At 46.0% G+C, this 13,379-nt stretch overlaps 6 protein-coding genes across 6 annotated transcripts; 4 read left to right on the top strand and 2 right to left on the bottom strand.

The window, feature by feature from the left end:
* Positions 1 to 3,961: 3,961 nt before the first annotated feature.
* PG994_003336 (Dihydropyrimidinase) lies at positions 3,962 to 5,929 on the bottom strand (the record flags this gene model as incomplete). Its single annotated transcript, XM_066854745.1, has 5 exons — positions 3,962 to 5,042; positions 5,121 to 5,238; positions 5,310 to 5,614; positions 5,680 to 5,816; positions 5,867 to 5,929. The coding sequence occupies 5 exons, from the start codon at positions 5,927 to 5,929 to the stop codon at positions 3,962 to 3,964; spliced, it is 1,704 nt and encodes a 567-aa protein (XP_066719023.1).
* A 325-nt stretch (positions 5,930 to 6,254) lies between these two features.
* On the top strand, positions 6,255 to 7,377 carry PG994_003335 (uncharacterized protein; the record flags this gene model as incomplete). The annotated part of the gene is made up of 3 exons (XM_066854744.1): positions 6,255 to 6,650; positions 6,708 to 6,764; positions 6,823 to 7,377. The coding sequence occupies 3 exons, from the start codon at positions 6,255 to 6,257 to the stop codon at positions 7,375 to 7,377; spliced, it is 1,008 nt and encodes a 335-aa protein (XP_066719022.1).
* A 593-nt stretch (positions 7,378 to 7,970) lies between these two features.
* On the bottom strand, positions 7,971 to 8,981 carry PG994_003334 (uncharacterized protein; the record flags this gene model as incomplete). Its single annotated transcript, XM_066854743.1, has 1 exon — positions 7,971 to 8,981. One exon carries the CDS (start codon positions 8,979 to 8,981, stop codon positions 7,971 to 7,973), a length of 1,011 nt encoding a protein of 336 aa, XP_066719021.1.
* A 636-nt stretch (positions 8,982 to 9,617) lies between these two features.
* PG994_003333 (uncharacterized protein) lies at positions 9,618 to 10,241 on the top strand (the record flags this gene model as incomplete). Its single annotated transcript, XM_066854742.1, has 1 exon — positions 9,618 to 10,241. One exon carries the CDS (start codon positions 9,618 to 9,620, stop codon positions 10,239 to 10,241), a length of 624 nt encoding a protein of 207 aa, XP_066719020.1.
* Positions 10,242 to 10,425: 184 nt separating this feature from the next.
* Positions 10,426 to 10,926, top strand: PG994_003332 (Acid ceramidase 1; the record flags this gene model as incomplete). The annotated part of the gene is made up of 1 exon (XM_066854741.1): positions 10,426 to 10,926. The coding sequence occupies one exon, from the start codon at positions 10,426 to 10,428 to the stop codon at positions 10,924 to 10,926; it is 501 nt and encodes a 166-aa protein (XP_066719019.1).
* Positions 10,927 to 11,713: 787 nt separating this feature from the next.
* PG994_003331 (HET-domain-containing protein) lies at positions 11,714 to 13,190 on the top strand (the record flags this gene model as incomplete). Its single annotated transcript, XM_066854740.1, has 3 exons — positions 11,714 to 12,247; positions 12,294 to 12,883; positions 12,908 to 13,190. 3 exons carry the CDS (start codon positions 11,714 to 11,716, stop codon positions 13,188 to 13,190), a joined length of 1,407 nt encoding a protein of 468 aa, XP_066719018.1.
* Positions 13,191 to 13,379: the final 189 nt, after the last annotated feature.

Genomic DNA, 13,379 nt, shown 5'->3' with positions numbered 1-13,379 from the left:
TATAATTTAAGCTATTTACCGGCGCACATTATTTTTTAAATATTCGCCTAACGGATTTTTTAAATTAATAAGATTAATATAATACTCGGTAAACACTAGGTTAAAAGATTTATTACTTATTATTTATTTATCTATATTACTTTTTTTAAAAGGATAAATTTTTTAAAACTTAATGTAACTTCCGTAGAAAAAATTTTCAAGTTTTTTAAACGGCTTAATAATCCTATTTTAAAATTAATCCCTCCGGAGTTTCGGTTTAACGTCGACGAGATCGGTAATTAGCTCGGCTATAAAACGAATATAATAATTACTAAACTTATTAAAATAAAGAAAATATTAATTATAAATTATTTTAACCGAGAATAAGCTTTTATTATCGAATATAATAACGCTTTAAACCGAGCCTTGCCTCCTTTTATTATATTTAAAAATTAATAAGTCTAATAATAATAATTTTTAGAAAAAGAGGACTCGTTAACGGATACTATAAAGGATTAAGTTTTTACGGTATCCTTTAAAGGCTAGATTAATAAGGAGCTAGCCTTAATATAATTAAATAAAGTCTTTATTTTTTATATAAAGCGTAAAAATAAGGATTAATAACGGCTTATTATATTAAATAATTACGTTAATTATATAAGCGAAGACTTTATTATAATATATTTAAAATATAAAATATAACTTCTCTTTTTTCCGGTACACTCGTCGTACTTATTATAACCCCTAGATTTTAATCTTTTTAATATATTAAAAAATATTTATTATAAAAATAAACTTTATATTATATAAAGTTTAATAATATAAATATAAATAAAAAAGACTTTTTTTAATATTACGAACTAATTAAAAAGTTAACCTTTCGGCCATATATAATAATTAGCGGCTAGGCGGTAATTAGTATATTTCCTCGCGATATTAATAAGTTTTTTAATAGCCGAAATTAAAAAATAAAAAACTAAATAAAAACAGAACTGTTTAAGCCTATTTTTAATATTTCTTATAAATAATTCTCTTTTATAATATTATTAATATTTATAACTAACCGCTAAATTAAAGAGATAGCGGATACGCTTAGTAATAATAATATTATTTTTAGTAGCGCGACGCGCCGGGTTTTATTCCGGAAGCTTTAAAAGAGTTTAAATATTTTAAACGGTTAAATCGGCTAATTAGAGTACGAGAAATTAGTTTTAAAAGGTAATCTAGAGAAAAAAAGAAATAAAAAGAGGAAAAAAATAATATTTAACTTTAATTAAAAGTTTATACGTATACGAGATATTATAATAATTAAAAGGGAAATAAATAGTGTTATATCGGAACTTTAAGCTATTACTCTTTTATTATCGACGCCGGAAGCCGTTATAATTAAATCTAACTTTAAATTTAAAATTAAAAGTATTATAAAATCGTTTCGAGATTAAAATAATATTTTTAAAATTTTATATTAATTTTTATTTAAATTATTTATATTATTATTATACAATATTATTATTAGTTTTTAGAGTCGCCGTTATATAGAGTGACCGTAGCACTGTTAGCTAGCTTAAATTAAAGCGACCCTATTATATAACGCTAATTATTTAAGAAAATCTAAAAAAGATATTAAGAGAAGAACTATTTATTAATTAATATAGAATTATAAATATAGTCTTTAAAAGAGAAGTTAGAGCTCGTAAAGCTACGAAAGAAGCGAAGGGTAAAGATTAGCTCGAATTCGAAATTTGTATTAATTAAGAGCATATAATATATAAGCCAGCTGACGGTGCTACGGTCACCCTATACAACGGCGACCCTAAAAACTAATAATAATATTATATAATAATAGTATGAATAATTTAATTAAAAATTAATATAAAATCTTAAAAATACCGTTTTAGTCTCGAAACGCTTTTATAATACTTTTAATCTTAAATTTAGAGTTAGATTTAATTAAAACGGCTTCCGGCGTTAATAATAAAGGATTAATAGCTTAGGGTTTTAATATAACGCTATTTATTTCTTTTTTAATTACTATAATATTTTATATACGTATAAACTTCTAATTAAGGTTAAATATTACTCTTTTCCTTTTTTTACCTCTTTTTTTTCTCTAGATTACTTTCTAAAACTAACTTTTCGTGCTCTAATTAGCCGATTTAGCCGTTTAAAATATCCAGACTCTTTTAGAACTTCCGGAAGAAAACCTGGCGCGTCGCGCTATCGAAAATAATATTATTACTACTAAGCGTATCCGCTAACTTTTTAATCTAGCGGCTAGTCGTAAATATTAATAACGTTATAGAGGAGAATTATTTATTAAAAACGTCGGAGGGAGGCTTAAATAGTTCTACTTCTACTTAGTTTTCTATCCTCCGGTTCTAACTATTAAGAGGCTTATTAATATCGCGAAAAAATATACTAGTTACGGCCTAGCCGCTAGCTATTATATACGGCCGAAAAATAAACTTTTTAATTAATTCGTAATACTAAAATAAATGCTTTTTACTTATATTTATATTATTAAACCTTATATAGTATAAAGTTATTTTTTAATAATAAATATTTTTTAATATATTAAAAAGATTAAAATCTAGGGGTTATAATAAGTATAACGAGTATACCGGAAGGAAAAAAAGCTATATTTTATACTTTAAGCACGTTATAATAAAATCCTCGCTTATATAATTAACGTAGCTATTTAAAATAATAAGCCGCTATTAATCCTCGTTTTTAAGCTTTATATAAAGGATAAAGATCTCATTTAGCTACACTAAGGCTAGCTCCTTATTAATCCAGCCTTTAAAGGATGTCGTAAAGACTTAATCCTCTATAGCATCCGTTAATAAATCCTCCTCCTCCGGAAACTATTACTACTAAACCTATTAACTTTTAAATATAATAAAAAGAGGCAAAGCTCGGCTTAAAGCGTTATTATATTTAATTATAAAAGCCTATTCTCGATTAAAAAAGTTTATAACTAATATTCTCTTTATTCTAACAGGTCTAATAACTATTATATTCGTTTTATAGCCGAGCTAATTACCGATCTTATCGACGTTAAACTGAAAATCCGAAGGGATCGATTTTAAAATAAGATTATTAAGCCGCTCGAAAAACTCGATCATTTTCTCTACGGAAGTTCCGTTAAGCCTTAAAAAATCCATCCTCTTAAAAAAAAAATAGCACTAATAAATAAATAGCGAGTAATAAATTTTTTAACTTAATACTTACCGAGTATTATATTAATCCTGTTAACTTGAAAAATCCGTTAAGCGAATATCCGGAAAATAACGTACGCCGGTAAGCAGCCTAAATTATACTGCGCAAGGCACCAAGTCACGATTTAAGACTCTTCCGCTATTATTAAAGCCTGGAAAGACTTATTCCGTTATTTTATAATTTTACGGCTATAAATTCGAGCCCTTAAAATTATTTTAAAAATATTATGCTTCTCAGCGGCTTATCTTATTAACGAGCTATTTATAACATTTTAAATCGCGCGTTATAATACTAACTCGTTAAGTTTACGGCCTATCGAAAAAAAGAAAAGAAAAAGAAAACGATGGTATTATTTAATTAATTATAAATTAAAAGCTAACTAGTTTATATACTAATTTATATATGGTGCTATTAGGAGCTATCTAAATTTAAGGGTCGCCGTTGCATGAGGTGACCGTAGCACCGTCAGCTGGCTTAAAAGAGAGGCTAGACTAGCTTAAAATTAAGGAATTAAATTCTAAAATATCTATTATATCTACGGTTAAAAGCGATTATATTATAGTCTAAAATTAAAGGAATAATAACTATTTAAAGTTAGTAGTTAATTTATACCTTTAATTTTATTAGGGGGTCAATTACAGGGGGGGGGCAATTATGAGGTAACGTACGTTATCATTATTCCCTCCTAAGACATCTCGATTATCCCAAAAAGAGTAATACTAACGCCGAGAGTCGGCAGGTAGCCACCGTACGCGCTCCCTCTTCAACTCCAATAAGCCTGTTCTCCCTTTATCATTCCCATACCCGTCCTGCCCATCTGTCCAGTGAGTATTGTGGACTTGCCCCTCTTCAAAAACACCCCATCCCCTTTCTTCCCAACGACGCCCCCACCGTCTCGATCCCACACCCGCCGTCCCCTCAGAAACACCCATCGCGGCCAGTTCCGGACCTCAATCCCCTCGAACGGGGTGTAGTCGATTCGGTGGTGCAGCGCGTTGTTTGTGATGACGATTCTATCAAACCTTCTCTTCTTCTTCTGAGCTTCGAGTTCGTGTTGTTGAACACCACCACCGCTGGAACTCGGCGGCCCGTCCGCCTCGGACAGCGCGACCAGCGGCGGCTCTTCGGGATACCAAATAACAATATCGGCGTCGTGACCGGGGAGCAGACTACCCTTGCGCCCGCCCAACCCGTACAGCTTGGCCGGGTTCGTGGACGTCGCCTCGACGAAGCGCGTTAGCGGGATCCTGATCTTATCATCGACACCGCCGCCGCCGCCGGGGAGTGACGGGTCAAAGGTCCGGTCATAGAGCAGTGGCAGTCTGGTCTCGATACCCGGCAAGCCGTTTGGCACCTTTCGGAAGTCGCCGCCGCCGTGCAAGGACTGCTGCTTCTTCTTCCCGTCATCACCATCTTCTACGCTCGCCAGGCCCTTCATCTTGCCACAGGGGTGATCAAACGTCGCGGGCGCGTGATCCGACGACACGGCCGTAAACGTGCCCGCCGCGAGACCCATCCAGATAGCCTCGAGGTCCTGCGCGTCGTGGCGGAGCGGCGGCGCGCAGATGCTCTTGGCCCCTTCGAATTCGCTTGGCCCAGACCGCAGCCGGTCGCTCAGGAGGTACATGTAGTGCGGGCACGTCTCGGCGTGGATGGGCAGGAGGCGGGCCTGGGCCTCGCGCACATGGCGTACCGCCTCGGGCGCCGACATGTGCACCAGCAGGATGGGCGCGTCCGTGACCTCGGCGAGGCTGATGGCGCGGTACGTGGCCTCGGCTTCGGCGATCTGGGGGCGGGCGATGCTGTGGAAGAAGGTCGAGGTGTTGCCTTGCTTGGCTAGTCGTCTGGAAGAAGAGAGCCCGACAGTTAGCCTCTTAACGATGCGGTATGGGCTTGTGTTACCATTGAAGATCACCACCTACTTGGTGATCTGCTCTATCATGTCGCTGTTCTCGGCGTGGATCATGGTCGTAATACCCAGACTGCGCGTCTTCATCATGATGTTGAAGAGGTCACTATCACCCAGCTTCTTCGGCTCGTCTGTTCAACCACACATTATCAGCAATCTCTTCCTATGCATTAGGGGGTGATAGAAGTTGAGAGGCCTTTACATGTCATGTACAGTTTGATGCTGGAGACCCCTTCATGATCCACGAGGCGAGGCAGTTCTTCCTCGAGCACGGTCTCGTTGGGGTTAGTCAGGATGAGATGAAATCCATAGTCGCAGTACGAGTTTCCGGTTGACTTTCCATGGTATGCTTGCAGCGCCGGCCATATGCTCTGGTCCTGGCGCTCTTGGGTGGCGAAGGCTATGACTGTAGTGTTGCCTCCGGCGATGGCAGATCTACTGCCTGTTTCCCACGTATCGCCTGTAGGTGAGTTGTCTTGCTCGATGTGGACATGCGAGTCCACTCCCCTGGATGATGATATATTAGCGTATGTGATAAGGGGCACTGGGAGGGATTAGGAGAAGACCCTCACCCCGGTGTGATGTAAGCACCTTGTGCGTCCACCACCTCCGTCCTGGGGCCTGCCTTGAGGTTTTGCCCTATACAATGGATTTTCCCGTCCTTGACGCCCAGTTCGACACCCAGTGTGAGAACCTCGGACGCAGTAACCTACTCATGTTAGATGGTCTCAAGCTTGCACAGGTTGGTAACTCGCTCACAATGCGTCCATTCCGGATGATAAGGTCCAAATCGGAACTACTCGACTCTGTCTCGGGGTTCATTGTCAACTTCTTCGTCACAGGAATCACTTAGACGATAAAAGTCTTGGTTGGTCGAGAAAGGACGAATGCGACGGGGAGCCAGAGCAGCACATGCGTGTATTAACCGGGGTGGGGAACATGTACTCGGAGACCCCCGAGGTTCCCCGCATAATCTTTATCTCTACTAATAATTCCGCATGGGGCATCCGGCTCCTTGACTGGATCCTTTCATCAAAGTGGGGTGCCGCTGTAGATTGATAAGTCCAACGTCGAAGGCAACATACCTCGTGACCTGGCAATGGCCTCTAAACCCGATTGTTTCGTTAAATTCTGACGATCAATCACAATGGCATCACCAAGGACCATAACGGTCGCCGCAGCCCAGATGGGAGGCAACCAGCTGCAGGATTCCCGGACCCAGATCCTCGACCGGATGCTGAAGCTCATGGACCAAGCCGCTGAAGCTGGCGTGCGACTCCTCGCGTACCTGGAACTGGACCTCACCACCATCTTCGCCACGCAGTACATGACGGACCCCGACCAGATCGCCCAGTACTTCGTGCCCGCGTCGCCCTCGGACCCCTATGCTGTCCTCTCAACGCCGCACGCTCGGCCACTGGTCGAGAAGGCCAACAAACTGGGAATAGACTTCTATTTGGGCTTCGAGGAGCGTTGGACGACGACGGGCGAGGGCGACGGGAAGACTACGACCACGGACTACAACACAACGATCTACTACTCGGTAGCTACCTGAAATGCTATCGCCAAGTATCGCAAGGTGCATCTGCCTGGCACCAAGGAGCCTCTGGAGGATCCCAAGGCCTTCCAGCAGATGGAGAAACGCTACTTTACGAGGGTGCGTTGAAAACGGAAGACGTTAAGCCGGACACAGATGCAAAGGCCACGTTAGGGAGATGCGATCCCATCTTGGGGATGCTGATCTGCAACGACCGGCGGTGGCCGGAGGCATGGAGGCCATACGGACTACAGGTCAGTATAGCCATCGCGTCAACCCAAAAATGTACATGTGGAGAACTAACCCTCATCGGCTCAACCCCCAGGGAGCCGAGCTCGTCATCGAAGGCTACAACACGATGGCCTGGGCCCCGCAGTACCGGGGCACGCCTGTGGAGCAGCAGTCCCTCGCCGACTTCCACCACCGGCTGTCGTGCCAGGCGGGCAGCTACCAGAACGGGCTGTGGGGCCTGCACGTGGCCAAGTGCGGCGACGAAAATGGGCAGCGGCTGATCGGCGGCAGCATGATCGTCGACCCGCTGGGCCGCATCGTGGCCGAGGCCCGGACCGCGGACCGGGACGAGCTCGTGGTCGCGACCATCGATCTGGCCCTGTGCCGGCGGCCCCGGGACCGCGTCTTCAACTTCGAGAAGCACCGGCGGCTCGAGCACTACGGGCTGGCGGGCCGGCAGGTGGGGTTGGAGGAGATCCCGTTGCTTGGTCGGTCGATTTAGTGTGGTTGGCAAGGCGCCCAGAATGTATAAACGAAACCCCTTCATCTCAGAGCATCACATTGACATTGTCGCCCACTCTACAACCGGAGGTAGTGAAAATCTTGCTTCACATCTGAGTCCATTTGTTTGGCACTTCGTTATGTCCCTTCGTGGTGTTAACAGTATTGGAACAGATCAGGTGTAAATAGCAGTCTCGCAACCTTAGACTACCCCAGTACCTCAGTCCACCCTGGTTTAACAGTTTGGCTGTGGTCAAACATGGGATAATAGAACAGCAGCGCGGTGACGAAGTGTAACGAACACCATGCCCCTGGAAACAATATGTTCCAAAACTTGGCTGGCTTGGATCTGGCAGGGCTCCATATCTCGTAGCCTGTCAGATCCCGTACCATGTCTACCACGATTGCATACGCGAAAATCGGATACAACTTTTGCGACGCCGTCTCCGCCGGTGGCGGGCTGAGATTGGAAGTACTCCACGCGTCCAAGTATCTAAGTCCAGCCATGCCTACGCCAACCGCTATGAGCTCGGTGCCGATGGCTTGTGCTTGCCATGCTTGCCATGTAGTTCCGGCACCATATAGAGATCGAGATTATGATTCCATTGACACAATGCCTGAACCGCTCTTGAGGCCATTGCTGAATATGGCCAAGACCATGGCGGATATGTAATAACTGAGTGCCAGGTCCTTGACTACCCGTAGAGTTAAGCCATCTCGCCAAACTCGCTTGACAGCAATGAAAATGGCACCGGCGGGTGCCAGGAAAAGGATGCAGATGATGCTAATCCAGTCGTCCAAGTACGGCTCTACGAACAGAAGGACGAAGAATAGACTGCAAGTGAACCAAGACATGGCTCCAATACTAACATCCACAGCTAGCTGGGCCGGAATCCGCAGCAGATCAGGAGACTCTGGGGTTGATGACTGACCCGTAGCAGCATCTGATTCATCTTCTCGACTTCTTGTGTGTCCGAACAATGAGAGTACAGAAGCCACGAGGCTGCTGGGTGTCGCTTGATGATGGCCTTCAGACGCCGAAAGCCAAATGAAGTTCAGGACCAGCTCGTCGCATAAGAAGCTCGCCAGGTAACATCCCGCCAGCAACTTGCTGTAGAGGATGCCCGAGCATGCGAATAGCTTGACCGACTGTAGCAGCGGGACTAGGATAAAAGACACCAGCCTAAAATCCGTGTTCGTGTCCAAGCGACCGGCCGCGTGCTGAGCTGTAGATGCCTCCTGCCGTCTTGGTTTGGGTGCATCAGTGTATTTGGCGGATCGGACCATCAATCGCCAGCGAGACTCCCGTCGCTCTATTCTAATACACAGCAGAGCCTCGAGCGCGTTGAAGAGGCACATGACGGGAGAGCATTTCAAGGCGAATCCCCATTCTCGAGGCATGCCCAGGATGCTACCCGGGGGCTCGGTCGCGGCGCACAGGGCGATCGATACGACGGCCCAAAAGGCCGATTGCCATGACAGCTGCTCCTGTTGATCGCCATTGTCGTTCGCGGGAGCGTCGACATTGTCTGTGTCGGGAATGCTGGCCGCGAAGACGACCGCCATGCAGAGCGATGCAGCTAAGAAGTAGTGACCGGCCGGCATGGTTGAAGGCGCTTAATCATAGATGGGTTGTGGACTTTGACGATGAGATATTTCGTGGGGCTTTACAATGACAGGGACCCTTAACCATGTATTAGGACCCAAGGACCCCCTGTCATGGCGGGGTAATGCTGCCCGCAAGCACCGCTCCAACAACCCGCGAAACCAGATCAGGAGAATAACTGGAAAAAGGTACGGATGGGTCTCTTTCAACTTTACACGAATCAATTTCATTTCGCATATTTCACTATCGCTTAATTGGTCATATTTATTAGGCTTGTTCGAGGTTATTGTGCAACGAGGATTTGGCTGTTGTCGGCTGCGGCCGAGGTACATCACCCAGAACTCAATTGCAAGTTACCCATGTACATTTGTTAGGCCCGGCCTGCAAGGGTTTACCTTGCCAAAGTTCAGATGGCAGGGCTGACGTAGGATGCGCTGGTTTCTCTAGCGCTGAAGTCGAGACAAGTCACTGCATGTGCTGCCTAAACTCGTTGCATATTATCATGCTCGAATTAACCTTGTTGGGCAGTCGGATAAAGTTGAGATTTTGAGAGCCTACCTCTGAATGAACTTGACCGTCTACTCTGTCCAACATGAAGACTTTTCTTACCCATTCCGTATCTCAATCGTCCCCTAATGGCGCAACGCACGCGCAACAACAGCGAAATCCCCGTCTACACCATTGACCTGGCCGCCGCACCGAAGCTACGGTATCTCCAAATTGCCAAAGACTTCGCCCCACTCATAAGTTCCTTGACCCCCTTATTCGATGCCATCGTGGAGAATGCCATCCCCTACCCCTACCTGCGCAAATTGGCCAAGAAGGCGGCCGAGCGCTGTTTGACTCGCCTCCACGACGACGACGAAACCCAGGAGCTTCGGGGCATATCCGAGGTGACAGGCGTGGACATGTATCTGCTGGTGGCCTTCAACACCTTGCTGGACTGCATGCTCGGGTGTACCTCGGGTGGGGTGCCCGTCACTTCCAATCCCAAGACGAGCCCTCCCGGCACACGCCTGATGCAATTTCGCACCTTGGACTGGGGCATGCCGAGCCTGAGGGACGTCCTCGTGGAGCTGGAGTTAATTGACTCTGCATCACAAGACCCGAGCGCGGTCCTCGCACGCTCCATCACCTATGCCGGCTACGTGGGGATGCTGACTGGCGTTCGGTTGGTTTCACCTTCACCCATCTCCACGAACACCGATAGACTGACAATCGTGTTGCAGAAAGGGTCTTTCCATTGCCATGAACTTTAGACCTAATCGAAATTGCTCGGCGTTTTCGCTCCGATGGCATCAACTCATGGTTCTCTTAGGCCGGCGAAAGTCCCTTTCGTCCACCTTGCGCTCTACCATCATTTCAGGTACGGTGCCTACCTTCGATACCGGGAATGGCGACCGTGACTTAGCCAAGACCGTGGCTCGCCTAATAGCTGCCAAGATGGCACCATGCTTTCTTACCCTGTGCGACGGTGAGGAGGTCACCGTAATCGAGAAGGAACTCCATTCCGGAAGAGTCCGTTCCTCGGCAGAATTCCTGGTACAGACAAACCACGACGTCATTCCACAGCCTGTCAACGGCTCCAGAGAGAAGAATGCGCCGGAGCATCAGGATCTGAACAGAGCCATGCTGAAACGCGAGGGCTGGCTGGAAGAGTCGAGCGAGCGCTTTGACAGCGTGACCCAGAAATGGGACCGTCATGTCCGGAAGGTCCAATCGTCAAGTCGCGGCTCGCCTGACCAGGGCGAAGCCATATATACTGATAGGCCAATTGCACGATCCATTGCAGAGAAGGCGATCGGGAAGCCGGCGCTCAAGAGATGGCTGCAGTCACAGCATGTCATGGGTGAATGCACTCATTTCGCTTCTATCATGGACCCATACACTGGGACAATACCTTGGATCAAGCGAGGGCAGTTCTTGTGCGAGCCATACATCTGAGTTTTATGGTATCAACGCCTTTGCTGATCTCCCATGGTTCAAGAAGCAGTAATTCAGTTGTTCTATTAGATGCGCTGCCAAAATCAAGATCGGGATTAGACGGACTCTTCTTGCTTTTTAGGTGAGCTCTCTCATAATAATCCAAGTTTCGGTTTGCTTTTGGGGCCGCGTTTCCTTCAGTCAGCTACAGTAGCTGATTTGACCTTTTCGTTCAAGCCTTAAGCGGCTGGTTCAGCCGGGAAAGCCAACTTTCTGTAGAATTTGTACTTCGCGACGTCACCGCGCACTCTTTTATGCTGCTGTTGAAATAGAGATAACCTTCCGGGAGGTCAAGCGTACGACCCGGCGTACGTCGAGGGACGAGAACAAACACGGAGCCTAGCTTTTCGCCATTCAGCAACATACTACGGATTCAACCGGATTCGGAGCTCTAATTAGTCAGCTAAATAAGATCGGGATTATCCAAATCAGCGAGAATCTCGAGCTGTGCCAAATGTAGCCAGTTAGGACTTCGAAAGATACACTTGGCTGACGCTGATATGCATATAAGCCGAGGGGCCGTCGCCAGCTGACTGAAGGAAACGCGCGGCCTGAAGGTGGTGGGTAATGGCAGTATTTGAGTCCCAAATTCAGTCCAATTTCATCTCACTCTTCTCTTGTTCGATGAACTGATATAATTTGCAATTCAATCCAGTCATATGAGCCCATGGCCGGGGTATTTACTTTCTACTCAAAAATCAATTACAAGAATATCCGACTTGCTTTGAATTTATCTCTCGAATACACCATGGCATCGGAGCTGGTAACAGTGAAAAGCCAAGTTGTTGCGCACTTGAAGAGCTGGCTCCAAGACTGTAACAAGCACCATGGCGACGGATGTCAGGTAGTTCCCATTGCCGAACGATCTCCGCATCACATACCGGACTGGGTTATTGACACTGAAGATGCCTGCATCGTCCGCGGGTGCAGCGTCCCGAGATATGTGGCTCTCAGCTACACGTGGAGTACCCCCCTTTACATAGACCCCGAGCCACCCGCAGTTGGGCCCCAGTTGATGCTACTGAAAGACAATATCGATGACTTCTGCGCCAAGGGTTTCCTGCGCACAGGCATATTGGATCAGGCACCAGTGGCGGTCAAGGATGCCATCGACCTCGTGCAACTCTCGGGGATCAGATATCTCTGGGTCGACTGCCTATGTATTGTCCAGTACGACGACACGACGAGTGACCGTATTGGTCTCATGAACGAGATATACTCAGGCGCCTACCTTACCATCATAGCAGCTGCTGGTTTCGCCAGGGGGGCTATACAAGTCAATGTGTGACTCGGAATATCACTGGAAGAACCGCTTTCTCTTATCTGAGGCTCTTCAATATAACACCGAAGACAAACACTCGGCTGCGAGTCAGCATGCCAATCTCCTCGTTTCATATTGGGCCTCGCGAGGCTGGAAGTTTCAGGAGCAACTACTTTCTATACGCGCGATGATATTTCTCGACAATGTTTATTTCTGGGACTGCCAACGTGAAGTGAATTGCCCCGGCAGCGTCACAGCCGCTGGGACGGCAAGCCAGACGGCAATCAGACAAGACAGTGGCCCCCAGTCAGGCCAATACTCACTAGTCAAACTGCAGGGCATGGACATGGAAAATTCGCAACGCAGAGAATGGCTTCCTCCCGTCCCCGACTTGAAGTTATACACGGAGCTCGTGTGTCGATACAGCGACCGGAACCTTACCTACGATCAAGACACACTCCCTGCTTTCTACGGTGTTGTTGAGACGTTGGCGCAATCCGGCTTCCTCGGCGGATTCATCTGCGGCCTACCCGCCCTACTTCTCGATTCGGCTCTTCCGTGGCAGCCAGCTACCAAAGCGCGGCAACGGTCGGTAAGGGAATCGGCAGCTAGGCTCGCCCCCAAAGCGCCGTTGCCCTCATGGTCCTGGGTAGGGTGGTAATGCCGTATTGACCCTGGTAGCTTGCTCTGTGACCTGGTAGAAGGTGTGGGTTCCAGATATGACAAAAGGGACTTCCCAAGTTGCACAGTCGAGAAGTTGGTAGACTGGTCCACCTTTTCTAACGGACGGCCGATAAATAAACCAGGGCTTGAGCAGGTGTACAAGTCAACCTGGGGACCGCACAAATCTGAAGATCTCCCTCCGCAATGGTCTTACCAGCCTACCTATATCGAGCCCGTCACATCAAAGTCTTACCTAGGGTCATTCGTCCACAAGGCCATGCCCAGAGGATTTTATCGGTAAGCACCCTAACCACTTAGCCATCCTACTACATAAGCAGCAACCTAAATTAACTACGGATAAGCGAAGCCCCTTAACCCTTTTTCGTATATAAATTAGTATTTAACTACTTTATTAATAATTAAAAAATATTATTAAGATTATTACTTTTCGTACTTTTTAGTTATGCTTATTTTAACCTCCGAATTCGCT

This window comes from Apiospora phragmitis, assembly GCF_038363925.1.
Source record: "Apiospora phragmitis strain CBS 135458 chromosome Unknown utg000004l:1.0-3135199.0:1.0-3139288.0, whole genome shotgun sequence".
In the NCBI taxonomy this organism is placed as follows: Eukaryota; Fungi; Ascomycota; class Sordariomycetes; order Amphisphaeriales; family Apiosporaceae; genus Apiospora; species Apiospora phragmitis.
The sequence above is the reverse complement of the archived record's forward strand: the minus strand, read 5'-3'. Positions and strand labels throughout refer to the sequence as shown.